Source organism: Phocoena sinus, chromosome 1, assembly GCF_008692025.1.
Source record: "Phocoena sinus isolate mPhoSin1 chromosome 1, mPhoSin1.pri, whole genome shotgun sequence".
Lineage (NCBI taxonomy): Eukaryota > Metazoa > Chordata > Mammalia > Artiodactyla > Phocoenidae > Phocoena > Phocoena sinus.
Genome location: NC_045763.1, coordinates 4,385,917 through 4,403,571, shown reverse-complemented (window position 1 = coordinate 4,403,571; position 17,655 = coordinate 4,385,917). Strand labels below are relative to the sequence as shown.

Sequence of the window (17,655 nt, the reverse complement as noted above, 5' to 3'; positions counted from 1 at the left end):
CGGTACCTGACCCTGAGCCCCCAGCCCTCGGCTGAGCTATGGGTGCTAAGCTGCAGGTTGCCCCCAGGCCTTCAGCCGCGCCCACCGCATCGGGCAGAACAAGAAGGTGATGATCTACCGCTTCGTGACGCGGGCCTCGGTGGAGGAGCGTATCACGCAGGTGGCCAAGCGGAAGATGATGCTAACCCATCTGGTGGTGCGGCCCGGCCTGGGCTCCAAGTCCGGCTCCATGACCAAGCAGGAGCTGGATGACATCCTCAAGTTCGGCACAGAGGAGCTCTTCAAGGACGACGTGGAGGGTGCGTATCCTGGGTGCCGGGGCACAGGGGGTTGGTCCAGCTTGAGACACTCCCTTCCCAGGGCATCTCCAGTGTGCAGCCTTTCCCTTCTCTGCTCCCCACTCCTGGCCAGGATGGGCAGGGCCAGGGTGGCATCTCTGGGTGCTGCCCCCCAGCTCTGCGTCCCCCCAGCTCTGCGGTCCCCCACCTCTGTCCTCCAGGCATGATGTCTCAGGGCCAGAGGCCCGTCACGCCCATCCCTGATGTCCAGTCCTCCAAAGGGGGAGCCCTGGCCGCCAGCGCGAAGAAAAAGCACGGCAGCACCCCGCCAGGTAGGGGCCAACCCAGCCCAGCCCCCGGACCACCTGTACCCTGGATGGCTGCTCCTGGAGAGGAAGGGGGCCCCCCAAACCCATTTTGTCAGGTTCCCCTGCCTGTGGACTGTAGCCGGGCGGGCAGTGGGCTGTTATTGTCTGATCAGCGTGCTCCTCTGTTGCAACCCCTGGAGGGGACTGGGAAGGGCCACTGTCTGGAATCTGTCCTGGTGGGGGTCCCCCAACTCTGCACCCTGTCTGCCCCCAGGTGACAGCAAGGACGTGGAGGACAGCAGTGTGATCCACTATGATGATGCGGCCATCTCCAAGCTACTGGACCGCAACCAGGACGCCACGGACGACACGGAGCTGCAGAACATGAACGAATACCTGAGCTCCTTCAAGGTGGCGCAGTACGTGGTGCGCGAGGAGGACGGCGTGGTAAGCCCCGCCCCTCCTCGGGCCCGCCCCCAGAGATCACGCCCCTCCCTTCAGCGGCTCCACCCATTTGCGGCCGCGCCGCGCCCCTACCGCAGCTTCTCCGTCTGCGCTCGGAAACCGATTATCCTGAAGGCCGGCTCCCTGGTCTCTCCTGAGTGGGCCCTCCACCCTCCACGCGGACCCTGGGTGCTAATCATTCTTCCACGTGCCAGTTTTCCTTTTGAAACTGGGGGCCTCCTGAGGACAAGAGTGGGGCTTATTCTGTTCTATATCCCAGTGCCTGGCACAAGGCCAGGGAGCACTTGGGAAGTGAATGAATGAATGAATTACCGCGGCAGGAGCAGGAAGAGGAAGAACACATGGGGCTGGGGGTGATCAGGGAAGGCTTCCTGGAGTAGGCAGGCTTTCCAGTTCCTTCCTGAGCCCCTAAAGGGTGACATGTGGTAGAGGCAGCGAGGCCTCCTAGGGGCGGAGATGCGCGCTGGCCCCGCCCTCAGGGAGCCCACGGCACCTGCGTCCCCAGGAGGAGGTGGAGCGGGAGATCATCAAGCAGGAGGAGAACGTGGACCCCGACTACTGGGAGAAACTGCTCCGGCACCACTACGAGCAGCAGCAGGAGGACCTGGCCCGCAACCTGGGCAAAGGCAAGCGCGTCCGCAAGCAGGTCAACTACAACGACGCCTCCCAGGAGGACCAGGGTGCGTGCCCGGTGGGCGGGGTCGTGCCGGAGGGGAGGGCATCCCTGTGGCGGGAAGCCCTGGTGGTGGGGGTTAGGGGCCGTGTGGAGTGGCCTGAGTCGGGAGGTGGTGGGGAGAGCTTCTCGGAGAAAGGGGGCTCCGGGGCAGGTGTGGGGTGTGGGGTGTTTGGGGGAACAAGATGGGTAGTGGTTCAGTGACCTCACGGCTAGTGGTGTGACTTTAGGCAAGCCTCAGTTCCTCCGTCTGTAAAATAGGGGCGACGGTGGTATGAGGCCTTAGGATATAGTGCAGGGTTCCTGGGATGCTACGGGAGCTCACAGGAAGTACGCGAGGGCTGTTTTCGTTTTCACTGTTCTCGGGCTGGGGAATAGGGGTTTGGTGTGGCCCTGGGTGTGGGGGGGCTTGGGTGGGCTTCTGCTGGCACGGCTCACCCTGCACCCCTCTGCCTGACCCACTCCCCCTCCCCCCCCCAGAGTGGCAGGACGAGCTCTCAGACAACCAGTCCGAATACTCCATTGGATCCGAGGATGAGGACGAGGACTTTGAAGAAAGGCCGGAAGGGCAGAGTGAGTCTCAGCGCTGGGCTGGGGCCCGGGCGGCATGTCGGGGAGCTGGTGGTCAGTGTGGGGCGCCCCAGGGGCATCAGGACAAGCGTCCGTCCTCCGGAGTGGGTCCTCAGGGGCCTGCTGTCCTGGGGCGAGCTGCTGGGTGGGCTGGGTCAGGACCCCGGGCCCGGCTGAGGGGTCATGGCGGGCTGCTCCCCCAGGTGGACGGCGACAATCCAGGAGGCAGCTGAAGAGCGACAGGGACAAGCCCCTGCCCCCGCTTCTCGCCCGGGTTGGCGGCAACATTGAGGTGGGGCCTGCGTGCACCCCTCACTCGCCCAGCTCCCCTTCCCCGGGTTCCTCTCATCCGCCTTCAGAGCAAAGAGCTCCCCGCTGCTGCCACTCCCGGGGCGCGGAGGAGGGGCGGGAGGGCTGGGGGTCCCGCTGGGTCAGTGCCAAGTAGAGGTGGGCCTGGGCCGTGCCCCTCTGGGTCCTGCCCCCGCCGGAGGCCCCTGCTCCTCTGTGCTTCTCCCTTCCCTGTGCTTTTCTCCCTCGTCTCTGGACTCCCCGCTCCCTCACCCTGATCTCCACCGGCCCAGGTGCTGGGCTTCAACGCCCGACAGCGGAAGGCCTTTTTGAACGCCATCATGCGCTGGGGCATGCCCCCCCAGGACGCCTTCAACTCCCACTGGCTGGTGCGGGACCTTCGCGGGAAGAGTGAGAAGGAGTTCAGGTAAAGGGGCTGAGGTGGTGGCCCAGGGTGCGGCCGCCCACCCCGGAGTGGCAGGCTCCGGCTAGGTGAGCCAGCACGGTGGGTGGCGTTTCCGCCGGGTTAAGGGTATCTGGAGAGCTCCCTGCTGTCTGATGTTGGCGTGCCGGGGGTCCAGGCCTGGGCAGGGCTTATTGGCAGAGAACGCTGACCAGTCCCCTCTGCCAGAGCAGCCGGTGTTAACGGCAGCGTGAAGGACCTGGGTTATCCGGGGCGAGGGCTGTCCCAGGAGGGTCCCCTGCCCGGGGGGCTCTCTTCTGTCCTTCCCTGCGGCCTGACCCAGCCAGGCCTGGTTGGGAGGCGGGCGACGGGTGATGATTCCAGCCAGGAGGCCCCCCGGGGGTCCTGCTGGCCCTCTCAGAGGGTCCTGCCGGCCCCCCACTCCCTGAACCCCAGTCCCCCCACCCCAGAGCCTATGTGTCCCTCTTCATGCGGCACCTGTGCGAGCCGGGGGCTGACGGCGCGGAGACCTTCGCAGACGGTGTGCCCCGCGAGGGCCTCTCCAGGCAGCACGTGCTCACGCGTATCGGGGTCATGTCACTAGTTAGGAAGAAGGTGGGTGAGTAGCCTTTGCTGGGCTTTTTCTGGTGGCCGACCACGGCCCAGGTGTGCCCCTGGGGGGTCAGCGGGCAGAGGGCAAGTGCCTGGCTGTCCAGGGTCTGAGTCAGGCTAGAGGCATGGACCCCCGATGCCTCTCTGGGTGGGGAAGTCGGAGCGGGTGGGGACTGAAGGCCGGGTTGGCAGGTGGGGACGGGCTGGGGCTAGGGGCTGGCAGGGGGTTTTGCAGTCGGAAGGGCGTGTGGCTTGGCCAGCCTCGGGTGGAGGCGGCACCTCTGCCCCACCCCAAGCCTGGCATGCCCGCAGTCCCACGGGCCACCCTGAGGCCCTCAGTTCTGAGCTGGGACCACCTCCCTCCCTGCTTCCCTCCCACCTGCCCCAGGTTCAGGAGTTTGAGCACGTCAATGGGAAGTACAGCACCCCGGATTTGATCCCTGAGGGGCCCGAGGGCAAGAAGCCAGGCGAGGTCATCTCCTCGGATCCCAACACACCAGTGCCCGCCAGCCCTGCCCACCTTCTGCCTGCCCCGCTGGGCCTGCCAGGTCTGGGCTCTGCCGAGCAGGGGAGGGCACCTGGGTCACGGGAGGTGGCGAGACCCCACGTCCTCCCCACATCCCACGAGGGCTGGCCTCCCTCCCCGCCCAAAGCTTCTGGTTGCAGAAGTGTCACTCCCCTGAGAGATTTTCTTTTTAATGACAGCTTCGAGGTGTAGTTCACACACCAGCGTGTTCCATCTTTATTTAAGCTGTACGATCCGGTCGTTTCTGGTAGATTCATACGCTTGTGCAACCATTGCCTCTAATTCCAGAATGTTTTCATCACCCCAAAGAGAAGCACATACTCATTAGCAGCGACTCCACATTCCTTCTCCTCGTATCTTCCTCGGCAACCACTAATCTACTTTCCGTCTCTATGGGTTTGCCCGTTCTGGACATTTCACGTAAATGAGATTATACACTGTGTGGCCTTTTGTGCTCGGCTTCTTTCACTAGCGTAATATTTTCCAAGTTCATCCATGTTGTCGGGTATCAGCATTTCATTCCTTTCTGTGGCCGAATACTGTTCCATTGTTTGGAATCCACCACATTTTGTGTATCCACTCATCAGCGGATGGATTTTGGGTTGTTTCTACCTTTTGGCTATTGTGGATAATACTGTGAGTAACATTGCTTTGAACTTTTGTGTTCAACTGAAAACAAGTGTCTTCGTTCCTCTTGGGCGTATAGCTAGCAATGGAATCACCGGGTCACGTGGTATAACATTTTGAGGAACTGCCAAGCTTTTCCACAGCGATCACACCATTTTCCATTCCCACCAGCCACGTGTGAGGTTCCAGTTTCTCTACATCCTCACCAGCACTTATCTGACTTTTTGCTTACAGCCATCCTAGTGGGTGTGAAGGGGCGTTTCGTTGTGGGCTTTTTTTCTTTTTAATATAAATTATTTATTTATTTTTGGCTGTTTTGGGTCTTCGTTGCTGCGCGCGGGCTTTCTCTAGTTGTGAAGAGAGGGGGCTACTGTTTGTTGCGGAGCACGGGCTTCCCCTTGCGGTGGCTTCTCTTGTTGCAGAGCACGGGCTCTAGATGCACAGGCTTCAGTAGTTGTGGCACGTGGGCTCAGTAGTTGTGGTGCACGGGCTTAGTGGCTCCGCGGCATGTGGGATCTTCCCGGACCAGGGCTCGAACCCGTGTCCCCTGCATTGACAGGCGGATTCTTAACCACTGCGCCACCAGGGAAACCCCTCGTTGTGGTTTTGATTTGCATTCCTCTTTTGATTTGCATCTTTGATGGCTGAAGATGTTGAGAATCTTTTCATGTGCTTCTGGGCCGTTTGTGCGTCTTTTTTGGAGAAATGTCATTTCAGATCCTTTGTCCTTCTTTAATGCGTTATTTGCCTTTTTGGTGATTCGTGTGTTTATCGGGGCAAAGCATCTTCTTCCCTCAGTCAGACCCCTCAGGCCAGGGGCGTCCTGCCTATCCCAGGTGAGGCCCCGAGAAGCTCAGTGCCTCTGAGGACATCCTGCTTCTGGGCACAAGTGCCCTCTAGTTTACAAAACATGCCTAGTTTACTTCCTGGCCCAGTGTGCCTGTGGGCAAGTCCCTTACCTTGCGAGGTAGTGACCACCTCCCAGGGCTACTCAGAGCACGTGGGTCACCGGCCCTTTGCAGGATCAAGAACTGACTCAGCGTGGGGGAGGCACGTGGCCAGTCAAGCAGCCTGAAGGCCGGGACCACACCCAGCCGTCCTGGCTCCTAGTCTGGGCCGCCACCTACCTCGCTTCCCGGCTTCCAGATGGGAGGCACCCCCCGCCCCCACCCTTTGCATGTAGCTCCGTCCTGTCCGCCCCTGGCTTTGGCCTCACTGGGCCCAGGGTCCTCCAAGGCTCCTCACGTTGCAGACCTGGCCTGGGTGCTCTCGCTGACCAGGTTCACCTGTCCTTCTGCAGGTGCCGGGCCCAGGGTCCTCTCTGATGCCCCATTTTCTGCCCTTCTCCCCCTCCCCGCCCCAGCTCACCTGTCTCACCCCGTCTCCCTTGATCTTTTAGACAAAATGGAAGCCCAGCTGGGCTACTTGGAAGAGAAGGAGCTGGGGGTGCAGAAGCCAAAGAAGCCCCCAGAAATCCAGGTATGGAAGATGCAGGTGTCTGGGCCCCTGTGGGATGGGGGTGGCTCTGGGGACCTTCTCAGGCCTTGCTCAGGCAGCTGTCACTCGGGCCCCCTGGTTCCAAGTTCGAGTCTCTGTGTCTGGGGAGCGGGCTGGGAGCACGCAGTGGGAGCCGGGAGAGTGCATTCCGAGCCCAGCACGCCTTCCCTGCCTCCACTCCTGTTGAGGCTCCAGGCCCCGCAGCTCCCGAGTCTGTCCTCCCTAGGCCCTGCCAACTGCCCTGGACAGAGCGGAGGGTGAGGACAAGCACGAGAGCTCGGATGGCAAGGAGAGGGCCCGAGAGGATCGACCGGAGGAGATGGAGAAGGCCCAGCCCTCCCCAGAGCAGCTGCCGAAAGGTGCGGGCTTCCACCCTGATGCATTGTCAGGCCTGGGTTAGAGAAGGGCAGCCAGGCCGCGCTCTACCCTGTCTCTCCCTGGCCGGGTGGCGGACTATGCGTCGCTCTGTCCTAGCACCGCAGGTCCCAGGGTGAGGGGAGAGCCAGGGGCTCAGTTCTCTATACGTGGGTTTTAACTTTTCCTGTTGTACAGTTTGGGGGTTATTGGGCTATATCATTTTTTTTTTTCATTTTATTTATTTAATTTTGGCTGCATTGAGTCTTTGTTGCTGCGTGTGGGCTTTCTCTAGTTGCGACGAGCGGGGGCTGCTCTTCGTTGCAGTGCGTGGGCTTCTCATTGCGGTGGCTTCTCTTGTTGCGGAGCGTGGGCTCTAGGGTGCGCGGGCTTCAGTAGTTGTGGCTCGCAGGCTCTAGAGCGCGGGCTCAGTAGTTGTGGCGCATGGGCTTAGTTGCTCCGCGGCATGTGGGATCCTCCCAGACCAGGACTCGAACCCACGTCCCCTGCATTGGCAGGCGGATTCTTAACCACTGCGCCACCAGGGAAACCCGGGCTACATCTTTTTATTAGTTATTTCTGAATCAGTGGCCTCGTGGTCTGAACACACGAGTCTGTATAATATTGTTTTTATATGATACTGTTGAAACCTGCTTTCTGGTTTAATGTGGTCAGATCTTGTAAATGCTTATGTGTGCTTGAAAAGAATGTTTGTCCTTTCATTGCTGGGTGTAAGGTTCTAAAATATATGCATTAGATCATTATGTTGTTCAGATTTTTTTATATCCTTACTTATTTTTGGTTTGCTTTGATCAGTCACATCTGAGAGACTTGTGTTAAAATCTCTCACTGTGAGTGTGGGTTATTCTCTGTTCTCGTAAGGCCAGATTTTGTTTCGTATAGTTTGGGATTGGGTTGTTAGGTGCATATTGGTTCATATTTTTTATAATTTTCTGGTGAAGTGTTTCTGTTTATTATGTAATAACCTTCTTATCCCTCCTGATCCTTTTTGCTTTAAGGTTCATTTAGGCTGATTTGGATTGAGCTTATTTTTGTTTAGTATACACTTGGTGTATTATTATTTTTTTTCTTTCTTTTTGGCCATGCTGTGCAGCATGCGGGATCTTAGTTCCCTGACCAGGGATTGAACCTGGGCCCCCTGCAGTGGAAGCGCAGAGTCCGAACCACTGAACCACCAGGGAATTCCCATCCTTGGTGTATTTTTTTCTATCCTTTTACTTATAAGTATAAATAAAAACTTTATTGTGATATAATTCACATTCCATACAGTTCACCCACTTAAAGTATATCATTCAGTAGTTTTTATGTATTCACAGTGTTGCAGAGTCACCAGCACAATTAATTGTAGAACATTTTCATCATTCCAGAAAGAAACCCTATGCCCGGTAGCCCATTTTCTCCTCCCCACAGCCTGTGGCAATCACTAATTTACTTTCTGTCTCTTTGGATTTACCTGCTCTGGACATTTCATATAAATGGAATCATAAAGTGTATGCCTTTTTATGTGTGACGACTTTCACTAAGCACAGTGTTTTCAAGGTTCATCAGTTTTGTACCATGTATTGGAACTTCCTTCCTTTTTGCTGAATAACATTCTACACTGTGGATAGACCATATTTTCTTTTCCCATTCATTAGTTGATGGACTAACCCAACATCAGTTGGGTTATTTTGCCTTTTGGCTATTATGAATAATGCTGCTCTGAACATTTGTATATAGGTATTTGTGTGGACATAGATTTCAGTTCTCTTGGGTGTATACATAGGAGTGGAATTGTTGGATTGTATGGTAACTAATATTTTGAGGAACTGCCAGATTGTTTGCTACAGTGGCTGCACCACTTTACATTCCCACCAGCAGTGTAATAGTTTTCCAATTTCTCCACATCCTGGCCAACACTTGTTATTATCTCTCTTTTTGATTATAGCCATCCTAGTGGGTGAAGAGTCATAGCTCAAGTGGTTTTGATTTGTATTTCCCTTCTGTGTAAAGATGTCGAGTATCTTTTCAAGTGTTATTGGCCATTTGTACATTTTTGCTGGAGAAATGTGTTTTCAGATCCTTTTGTCCATTTTTTTTTTTTTTTTTTGAGGTACGCGGGCCTCTCACTGCTGTGGCCTCTCCTGTTGTGGAGCACATGCTCCAGACGTGCAGGTTCAGTGGCCGTGGCTCACGGGCCTAGCCGCTCTGCGGCATGTGGGATCCTCCCGGACTGGGGCACGAACCCGTGTCCCCTGCATCGGCAGGCGGACTCCCAACCACTGTGCCACCAGGGAAGCCCCCTTTTGTCCATTTTTTAATTGGGTTATTTGTCTTTTTATTATTGAGTTATGAGTTCTTTATGACACATGTTCCACATCAGATATGGTGATTTGCAAGTATTTTCTTCCATTTCTTAATTTTTAATCTATCTGTATAATTAAGTTTTAGGTATATCTTTTGTAAACAGTATATGGTGGGATTTGTTGTTTTAAATCTAATCATAGAATCTCTACCTTTTAGCCGGCAAATTTAATGTCGTTACATTTATTGTAATAGCTAGGTATTTGGATGAATACCTACTATTATTTTGTGCTTTATATCACCCTTGCCTTTTCTTCTTTTTTTCTCCTGACATCTCTTGGATTGATCACATTTTCTTTCTATTTTCCCCTTTTCCCATCAACTTATTTGGAAGGTTTACAGTCAATTCTATCTTGTACTCTTAAATTTTTAACATGTCACCTCCTGAATGCTATAAGGACTGTAGGCAACTTTAGCTCTGAGGCACTCCCTTTTCATCTTCCATGTGCTGTTGCTTCTTTCTAAAAGTTTTGTGTTTGCTTGTTTGTTCGTTGTTGCTTTGTTCAGTGTCCTCCTTCCCCAAATACACCTTTCAATGGTGCTTTCAGCAAATTTCTGTGGATGGCAAATTCTCTCATTATGTGTTATTTTTCCTTTACACCTTATTGTATTTTTCTTGGATAATAGCAGAATTCGAGGTGGGATAGGGGTTTTCCCTCAGCACTTGAAGATGTTATTTCTTTTGTATTCTGGCTTCTGTTGTGCTGAGAAGGCTGTTCTCAGGGTAATTGCTGCTCCTCTGTAGGAAACCTGCCTTTTCTAGCTTTCCTAACACGGAAAGACCATTTGTAAGATACTCCGTCTTTGGTCAGGTGTACTTTCACAACAATGAAATTTTTATTTATCCTGCTTATGACTGACTGCGATTCTTTCTTTCTTTTTTTTTTTTTTTTTACTGACTGTGATTCTTAAAGCTGAGTGTTGTGTCCTCTGTCGGTTATCAGCAGACTCTCAGTCACTCCTTGGCTGAATGTTATCTTTCCTCCCATTATGTTTATTTTCTCCTGGCATTGCTCTTACTCATCAATTCGTTCATTCACTCAACCAATACATACGGAAGGCCTGCTGTGTGTTGGGGGCTGTCCTAGGCTCTGGGGACACAGACAGTGAACCAAAGCCAAAGCCTTCACATGGAATTTGTATTCTACTGGGGGACCCAGGTGATCAGCAATAAGCACAAGTAGGTCTTGTTCAATAACAGCCTCCAAATGCAACGAAGAAAAGAGAGCAGGTACAAGGTTTGTGAAAGAGGGAGGCAGACGTGTCTTTCGCGTCTTTTACTTTTTTGTTTCCTGTTTCTCCGCAAGGCTTTTTGAGTCATCCTCAGATCTAGCTTCAGTTCCTACTTCCTTTTGTACAGCTATTCATTTGTATTATTTTCTGTGGCTACAAAACAAACGATTACAAATTTAGCAGCATGAAGCACCACCCGTGTATTGGCTCACAGTTGCCTGGGTCAGAAGTGTGGGGTGGCGTGGCGGGGTTCTCTGCCAAGGGGCTTGCAAGACTGAGGTCAAGGCGTTGGCTGAGCCGAGTTCTCATCTGAAGGCTTGGGGGAAAATCTGCTTCCAAGCTCATTCTTGCTCTTGGCCGACTTCAGCTCCTTGGGGTTGGAGGACTGAGGCCTCCTTTGCTGGCTCTCAGCTGGGGGGCCATTCTTAGCACCTGGAAGCTGCCCACGTTGCTTGCCACGGGGCTTACTCCATCTTCAAGCCAGCAGTGGTGCACCAGTCCCCCTCAGGCTTCAGATCTCTGACATCCTTTTCTGTGACCATTCAGAGAAAACTCTGCTTTTAAAGGGCTGGTGTGATGAGGTCAGGCCCACCTGGATAATCTCCCTCTTTTAAGATCACCTGTGCCTCATCGCATGACCTTCTCAGGGGAGTAGAATCCATCACATTCACAGTCCTGACGACTATGTACAAGGCTTGTTCTCCAGGGCCAGGAAGTCATAAGGACGTCTTAGAAATCTGTAAGGAGATGTCTAAAATGTTAGTGATTATGTATTTCATTTCTAGAAGTTTTATCTGGCTTTTCTGATTTGTCTTTTCTTATGGATTCTCTTCCTTTTTTATCTGTCTGGCTGTGGGTATCGTTTTCTGAGTTTCATTTGGGTGCATCTTCATCAGAGATTGTTTTATCCATGAGAACCCATGTCATTCCTGGGTAGCAGGAAATGTCTCCCCTTCTATTTCCATGAAGCCCAGGGCCTACTGGTCTCACTAGTGACTTGGCTGGTCTGGGACCAGTCTTTATGGCACAATTCAGATTCCACAGCCTGCATGCCTTGGTGTTGGGTTTGGACCCTCACTGGGGGCTTTCTGCCCCCTAGATTCCATGTGGGAGCCAGGCTTCCTCAGCTTGGCCATGAGCTGGCGGATGGAACTTTCCCTCTTTTGCAGAGAGCACAGCAGTTGGAGGGTGTTGGTTCACTGGTTTAATTCCAGTTCTCTCCAGGCCTCTTCCTGGTGTCCAGTCACCCTCTGCCCAGGCCCCCAGCATATGCTTCTCGCGCTTTGAGTTTCCATTCAGTTATGGCACCTGGCAGTTTTCTTTTCTTCTTGTGAGTGCACCCGTGTGTTTTTTTTTAATGTGATAGATATTGCCTGACATTTCTGGGTGTCTGTAAGAGGGGTTTTGTGTTAACAAAGGCCTGACATGTTGCCAGAACTTTGAGTCCTCTGGTTATCATTGTGGTAGGGAGGGTTCGGAGACTGTGCCTTGAGAAGTTTGGGGGGAGGGTGCTGCTGGGATGGGTGGGTGGGGTGAGGTCCCGCCCCCACCCTGCCTCCCAGAGAGCCCTCCCTGGTGGCACCTGCTGGACTTATGAGTAAGATGATGGAGAGGATTCCGTGCATGGCTGAAGCAGTGTTGGGAAGCCACCAGCCCGGAGTCTCCTCTGCCCTCCCGGACCCCTACCCACCCTGTGAACACACTTTGTCTTGCAGAAGAAGTGCTTGCTGAGAAGGAGAAGATTCTGGACAAGTTGGAGCTGAGCTTGACTCACAGCAGAGGTGATGGCAGTGATTTCAGGCCAGGTTTGGGGCTCTTGCATGTGCTCTGTCCTGTGTCCCTTGGTCCCCTTGGCCCCAGGCCCTGATCAGAGCTGCGGGGTGGGAGCCTGGACTCACCAGCCCCTCAGGGGACAGACCCTCCACCTCCTCTCTCCTGACCCCTCCTGTGGCCCCGGCCACTGCCAGGAGGAAGGAGAGCTGATCATAGAGTTTGGCCTAGAGCATTTGGGGTTCAGCTGGCAGCCTGTATCCTTCTAAGTGCTGGAATATTCTGGAACAGTCGTCCCCAGATCCGAGCCCCAAGGCGGCACTGCCCTCCTTCAACATAAGCTGCATTTTCACAGTTCCCCGCATCCCCCCCCCCGTCCCCAGGTGGTCCTGACTTGGTGGAGGGACACTCAGGCTTGGAGCAGCCCTCCCTGCTCAGGATGGAGAGAGGGGGCTGCTGGCTTGTCTGTTTCAAATCCCTTTGGGCAATGAGCCCCTTGCGGGTGGGGAGACGTGATTCCCGCTTGCCTTTGGGTCCCCAGTGCTTGGGGGAAAGAGGCCCCTGGGCAGTGCCTTTGGGATGGATATATGAAGGTGGGTCTGTCCTCCCACAGATGACACCAAAGCCGAGGAGAAGGAGCCCATTGAAACACAGCAAAATGGTGACAAAGAGGAAGATGAGGAGGGGAAGAGGGAGGACAAGATCGGGAAGTTCAAGTTCATGTTCAACATTGCAGACGGGGGCTTCACAGGTACTGGGGTGGGGCCGTGGGCAGAGAGCTGTGCCTGTCTGTGTCACAGGCTTCCTGATGGTGGGTCCCAGGAGTCTGGGCAGATGGCTATATTGTACTAAAGTGTGAATGGTTGACAAAAATCCGCAGTATAACCTTTCCTAGTAACACTGGAACACTGAACCTCTCGGGGTGGGGAGATGGTAGAGGCTTTCCTAGGCCCACCTCTGTGGGGGCTGGGGGGCACCTCATTCTGCTTCCCTTGGCTGGCTTCCCAGAGCTACACACACTGTGGCAGAACGAGGAACGTGCTGCTGTGTCCTCGGGGAAAATCTACGACATCTGGCACCGGCGCCATGACTACTGGCTGCTGGCGGGCATCGTGACGTATCCTTGGCCAAGCCGGGCTGGGCAGGACTGTGGTCTGTTCATCTGTGGACCTCAGGGAGGCGTGTGGGGCTTGTGGGGTGAGGAGTCAGGGGCTGGTGCTCCTCACCAGGTGCCAGGGACCCTTTCCTGGTGACGATGACAGTGACCGTGATCATAACGGTAGCTTGTCCCTTTATACGCAATACTCCATCCTCACAGCAGCCTTCCCAAAGGGTCCCCGTTACACAGAGGAGGAAACGGGTGCTCAGAGAGGCCAAGTGACTTGCTCAGGGACACACAGCCCTTCCATCTGACTCCACAACCAATGCTCCTAATTCCTACCTGATACAGACCTCACCTCCTCCCACTGATGACACCTGAAGGATGCTTCACCATTTAGGAAGGCTTTCATTCATTCATTCATTCTTCAATTCCATCTTTACTGATCACCTGTCACGTGCCAGGCACGGAGGATGCAGCCATGAACAAAACAGCCCCAAATCTCTGTCTACCCGGAGCTCACATCCTACTGGGGGTAGATGGCGAACAGCATAAGTTAGCAAAGTGAGTTTCAAGGAACATGATAAAGGGAGGATGGGCAAAGGGAGCTTTGTGGGTGGGGGTTGCCTGTAATGTGGGAAGGTCAGAGAAGGCGACATTGAGTACAGACCTCCCAGAGACAAGGAGAGGGCCACCCAGCAAAGCCGGCCTTCATGACGGCCTGGAGTGGGGCTGGTTATTGTAACGAGAGGTGGAAAGCTGTAGATCAGGGGTCAGCAGACCTTTCCTGGGAGGGGCCGGGGAGTGGATATTTCAGGCTTTGCAGAGGACTCCTCCAGTCTGCCATGGTAGCAGAAGTAGCCACAGTACGTTAACCAACAAGTGTGGCCGTGTTCCAATAAAACTTTATTTACAAAAACAGGCTGTGGGCCGGATCTGGCCTGTGGACCCAGTGGAGGTTAAGATGCTTGCAGCCAGCCTGCCTGGGTTTGAATCCTGACTCTGCCCCTCACTGACTGTGGGATTTTGGGCAAGAAAACTGCGTTGTGTTTCTTTGTTCCCTCTGAAGGCTCTAGCGGAGGCCCCTTCCTTGTCTGTCCCCAGCTCCTGGTGGCGGCTGTCAGTCCTTGGCGTCCCTTGGCTTACAGCTGTGCCATTCCAGTCTCTGCCTCTGTTGTCACTCACGTGGCCTTCTTACCTGGGTGTCCTGTGTCCAGGTTTCCTCCTCTTACAAGGACATTAGTCATTGGATTAGTGCCCACTCTCTCCCGGGATGACCCCTTCTTAATCTGATTACACTTGGAAATACCCTATTTCCAAAGAGGGTCACAGCCACAGGTGCTGGGGGTCAGGACTCGGATGTTTCCATCCTCTGGGTTTCGGGGATGAAGGAGTTTATCTGATGAAGCCTCGGTGCCACGTTTGGCCTCCTGGGGGCCCCTGTCAGTGGCAACTGATGGTCAAGTCTCCCGTGTCCACGTGCTCATCTTGCAGCCAAGGTTAATGACTATTTGGAGAGCACAAAGCCGGGGCGCCAAACCCCAGGCTGGTCTCCCGCCCCCCACCCCATGGCCAGGTTTGCCCTTAACGGTGCCCCACCCAGGCACGGCTATGCCCGTTGGCAGGACATCCAGAACGACCCGAGATACATGATCCTCAACGAGCCCTTCAAGTCCGAGATCCACAAGGGCAACTACCTGGAGATGAAGAACAAGTTCCTGGCCCGCAGGTTCAAGGTCAGTCCTTGGCAGGGCCAGAGGCTGGGGGCGGGGTGCTGCCAGAGGGCAGGTTACAGGAAGGTCTGGGGCAAAGAGATGAGCGAGCAGCAGCCCCCCACCCTGTATATCCGGATGCGGGCCAGACTGTCCAGGAAAGGGAGTCATTTAGTCCATCAACAAACAGGTGCTGGGTCCTTGCTCTGGGCCAGGCCCCACTGGGCGAATGTCCCTGCCCTGGGTGATGGGTGCAGAGAACTCAGCTTGGGGCAGGCTCTAAGGGGTGGCCCAGAGGGTGGACAGCCGGTGAGGGGGTGTGTCCTTCTTCCCTGCTTTCCGCCAGAGCCTTGGCCTGCGGGGGTGGGTGCTGGCGGAGGGGGGGCCAGGCCAGGGCTCAGTCCCTTCCCTCCCCCCACCCCCTCAGCTGCTGGAGCAGGCGCTGGTCATCGAGGAGCAACTCCGGAGGGCCGCGTACCTCAACATGACCCAGGACCCCAACCACCCCGCCATGGCCCTCAATGCCCGCCTGGCCGAGGTGGAGTGCCTTGCCGAGAGCCACCAGCACCTGTCCAAGGAGTCCCTCGCCGGGAACAAGCCTGCCAATGCCGTCCTGCACAAGGGTGAGCGAGGCCGCTCCCTGGAGGGGGGCCCACCTACCTTGCTCCTGCCCAGCGGCTCCTGCCCCCCAGGTGGGGGCGTGGGGCTGGGGACAGGACATCAGATGGGACAGGCTGTCATCCAGCCTCTGCTCTTACCTGTGGGGAAAGCGAGGCCCTTGCTTTTCTAGCCTTTTTTGGAAGGTCAGCGCCGTGCAGGCCCTGGGTGGGGGGTGGGTAGGTGACGTAGAAGACTATTAAGTTGTATAAGCTCGTTTATCGAGCCTTGACAATATGGCTTATTTATTTATTTATCTATTTATTTTAGTGGAAGAGGAGAGGACCTTTTTAAAATTAAAATAATTTTTTTTTTTATTGGAGTATAGTTGGTTTACAATGTTGTGTTAGTTTCAGGTGTACAGCAAAGTGAATCAGTTATCCATATGCACATGTCCACTCTCTTGTAGATCCTTTTTCCATACAGGTCATTATAGAGTAGAGTTCCCTGTGCTGTTACAGTAGGTCCTTGTTAGTTATCTATTTTTTATGTAGTCGTGTGTATGTGTCATTCCCAGTCTCCCGACTTACGACAATATGCTTTAAATACGTTCTTTCTTTAATTCTTGTAATACCTTTAAGTGGGGAGGTTTCTCATCCCGTGTTCAATTCGGTGCTCGGGGAGGTGAAATAGTTGCCCAAGGTCTCCCGGGATTCACATCTTTGACCCTCGTGCTCCAAATCCTGAGGAAGTTCCCAGGCTGGTTAGGGGGAGGGGGTGAGCCAAGCTCACGTGAGGGTCCCTGGACTGTGCGGCCCCCCGCTGCCTGGGAGAAGTTTCCTGAGGCTGCTCTGTCTTGGGCGAGGATCCTGTCCCCTGCGGTGGCCAGCGCTGCAGGCCTCCCCGGGAGCCAGGAGGCTGGCTGAGGGCCCAGAGGGAAGCCCAGCGTTGCGTCGGGGTTCCTGGCTGTCATCTCTGCAGCCCTCGGGCTGGGAGAAGCTGTTGGGAAACCGGGCTCTTGTCCAGCAGCCGGCGGGGCGCTGCTCGGCTGGCTGGGAGGGCCGGGTGAAGGGCGCCCCCTGGTGTCTGCTGCGCGGGTGCAGTAACAGCGACACAGCCTGGTAGCTAAGTGCCCGCCTGGGTGCCGCGCCCCGCGCCTCCCCTTCCCTCCCCAGTCCTGAACCAGCTGGAGGAGCTGCTGAGCGACATGAAGGCGGATGTGACGCGCCTGCCCTCCATGCTGTCCCGCATCCCCCCGGTGGCTGCCCGTCTCCAGATGTCAGAACGCAGCATTCTGAGCCGCCTGACCACCCGAGCCGGGGACCCCACCATTCAGCAGGTCAGGCCGGCCTGTGCCCCGGCCCCAGCCCCCCACGCACGTCCTGGGCGCCCTGGGTGGGGGCGCGGGCCGGCGCGGGACTTGGACCTTTAAACCTGAGTCCTTGCCTCCAGGGCGCTTTCGGCTCTTCCCAGATGTACAGCAACAACTTTGGGCCCAACTTCCGGGGCCCTGGACCGGGAGGGATTGTCAACTACAACCAGATGCCCCTGGGGCCCTATGTGACCGGTAGGTGCCCGTCTGCTTCCGGGTGGCATGGGCAGGGGCGCCCGCGGGGCCCCAGCCGGCCCCCCGCCTCCCCAGGCAAGCCGAGCTTTCCTCTCTTCGCCACAGATATCTAGCCGTCCCCGAGATTTCCCTCTACTGCCGGGCTCGTTTCCAGTGGAGGTGAGGCCGCTCGTGGGCGCTGCGCCATCCCTTGTCCCTCCTTGGCTTGGCGAGTCAGGCCAGGCCAGTACGGGCCCTGGTCCCTGCGCTTCTTCACGGCCCTGGGGCCTGGGGGCCTCGCCCCTCCACGCTCGGGGACCGTCTTGGGGCCGGTGTGTCTTCCTAGGCTTCCAGACGCTTCCCCGGGAGCCTGGGGGGGCAGCACATGGCAGGGTGGGTGCACGTGGGCGTGCTCCTCTGTGTACACGTGTGCGTCTGTGCGCCGGTGTGTTGGTGTGCGTGCGTGACCCCGGCGGTGAGTCAGGGACCGGTGCCCCCACCCTGGAACCCTGACTCCACGGTTCTGCCTGAGCTTTCCTGCCGGGTGGTGGACGCCCTGGGACGTCACCCCCCCCCCCGCCCCACCAACCCCTGCCCAGGACCAGGAGGGTGGCTCAGCGTGGGTGCAGCTCAGTGTTACCGGCTGGGAGAGGGTTTTAGTCCTGAGAAACCACCAGTCCGCTGTGGCCTCCTCTGCCCCGCTGACAGCGCCCGCTAAGCTGTGTGTCCCATC

At 55.8% G+C, this 17,655-nt stretch overlaps 1 protein-coding gene across 5 annotated transcripts in view; it reads left to right on the top strand.

The window, feature by feature from the left end:
* The window catches only part of CHD5 (chromodomain helicase DNA binding protein 5), a 66,455-nt gene that overhangs the window by 44,990 nt on the left and 3,810 nt on the right, over nt 1-17,655 (top strand). The window contains exons 23-41 of one of the 5 annotated variants that reach the window (XM_032627579.1): nt 68-299; nt 500-610; nt 861-1,033; nt 1,557-1,731; nt 2,205-2,297; nt 2,498-2,586; nt 2,876-3,009; nt 3,456-3,600; nt 3,986-4,145; nt 6,150-6,229; nt 6,474-6,606; nt 11,914-11,979; nt 12,582-12,719; nt 12,977-13,085; nt 14,671-14,803; nt 15,207-15,402; nt 16,552-16,715; nt 16,829-16,943; nt 17,049-17,102. In XM_032627579.1, coding sequence (XP_032483470.1) covers nt 68-299; nt 500-610; nt 861-1,033; nt 1,557-1,731; nt 2,205-2,297; nt 2,498-2,586; nt 2,876-3,009; nt 3,456-3,600; nt 3,986-4,145; nt 6,150-6,229; nt 6,474-6,606; nt 11,914-11,979; nt 12,582-12,719; nt 12,977-13,085; nt 14,671-14,803; nt 15,207-15,402; nt 16,552-16,715; nt 16,829-16,943; nt 17,049-17,056 — 2,454 coding nt within the window. In that variant the 3' untranslated portion in view covers nt 17,057-17,102. Of the gene's footprint in view, nt 1-67; nt 300-499; nt 611-860; nt 1,034-1,556; nt 1,732-2,204; nt 2,298-2,497; nt 2,587-2,875; nt 3,010-3,455; nt 3,601-3,985; nt 4,146-6,149; nt 6,230-6,473; nt 6,607-11,913; nt 12,004-12,581; nt 12,720-12,976; nt 13,086-14,670; nt 14,804-15,206; nt 15,403-16,551; nt 16,716-16,828; nt 16,944-17,048; nt 17,103-17,655 lie in introns of all 5 variants that reach the window. The other 4 variants (XM_032627562.1, XM_032627552.1, XM_032627542.1 and 1 more) reach the window with 4 other exon arrangements.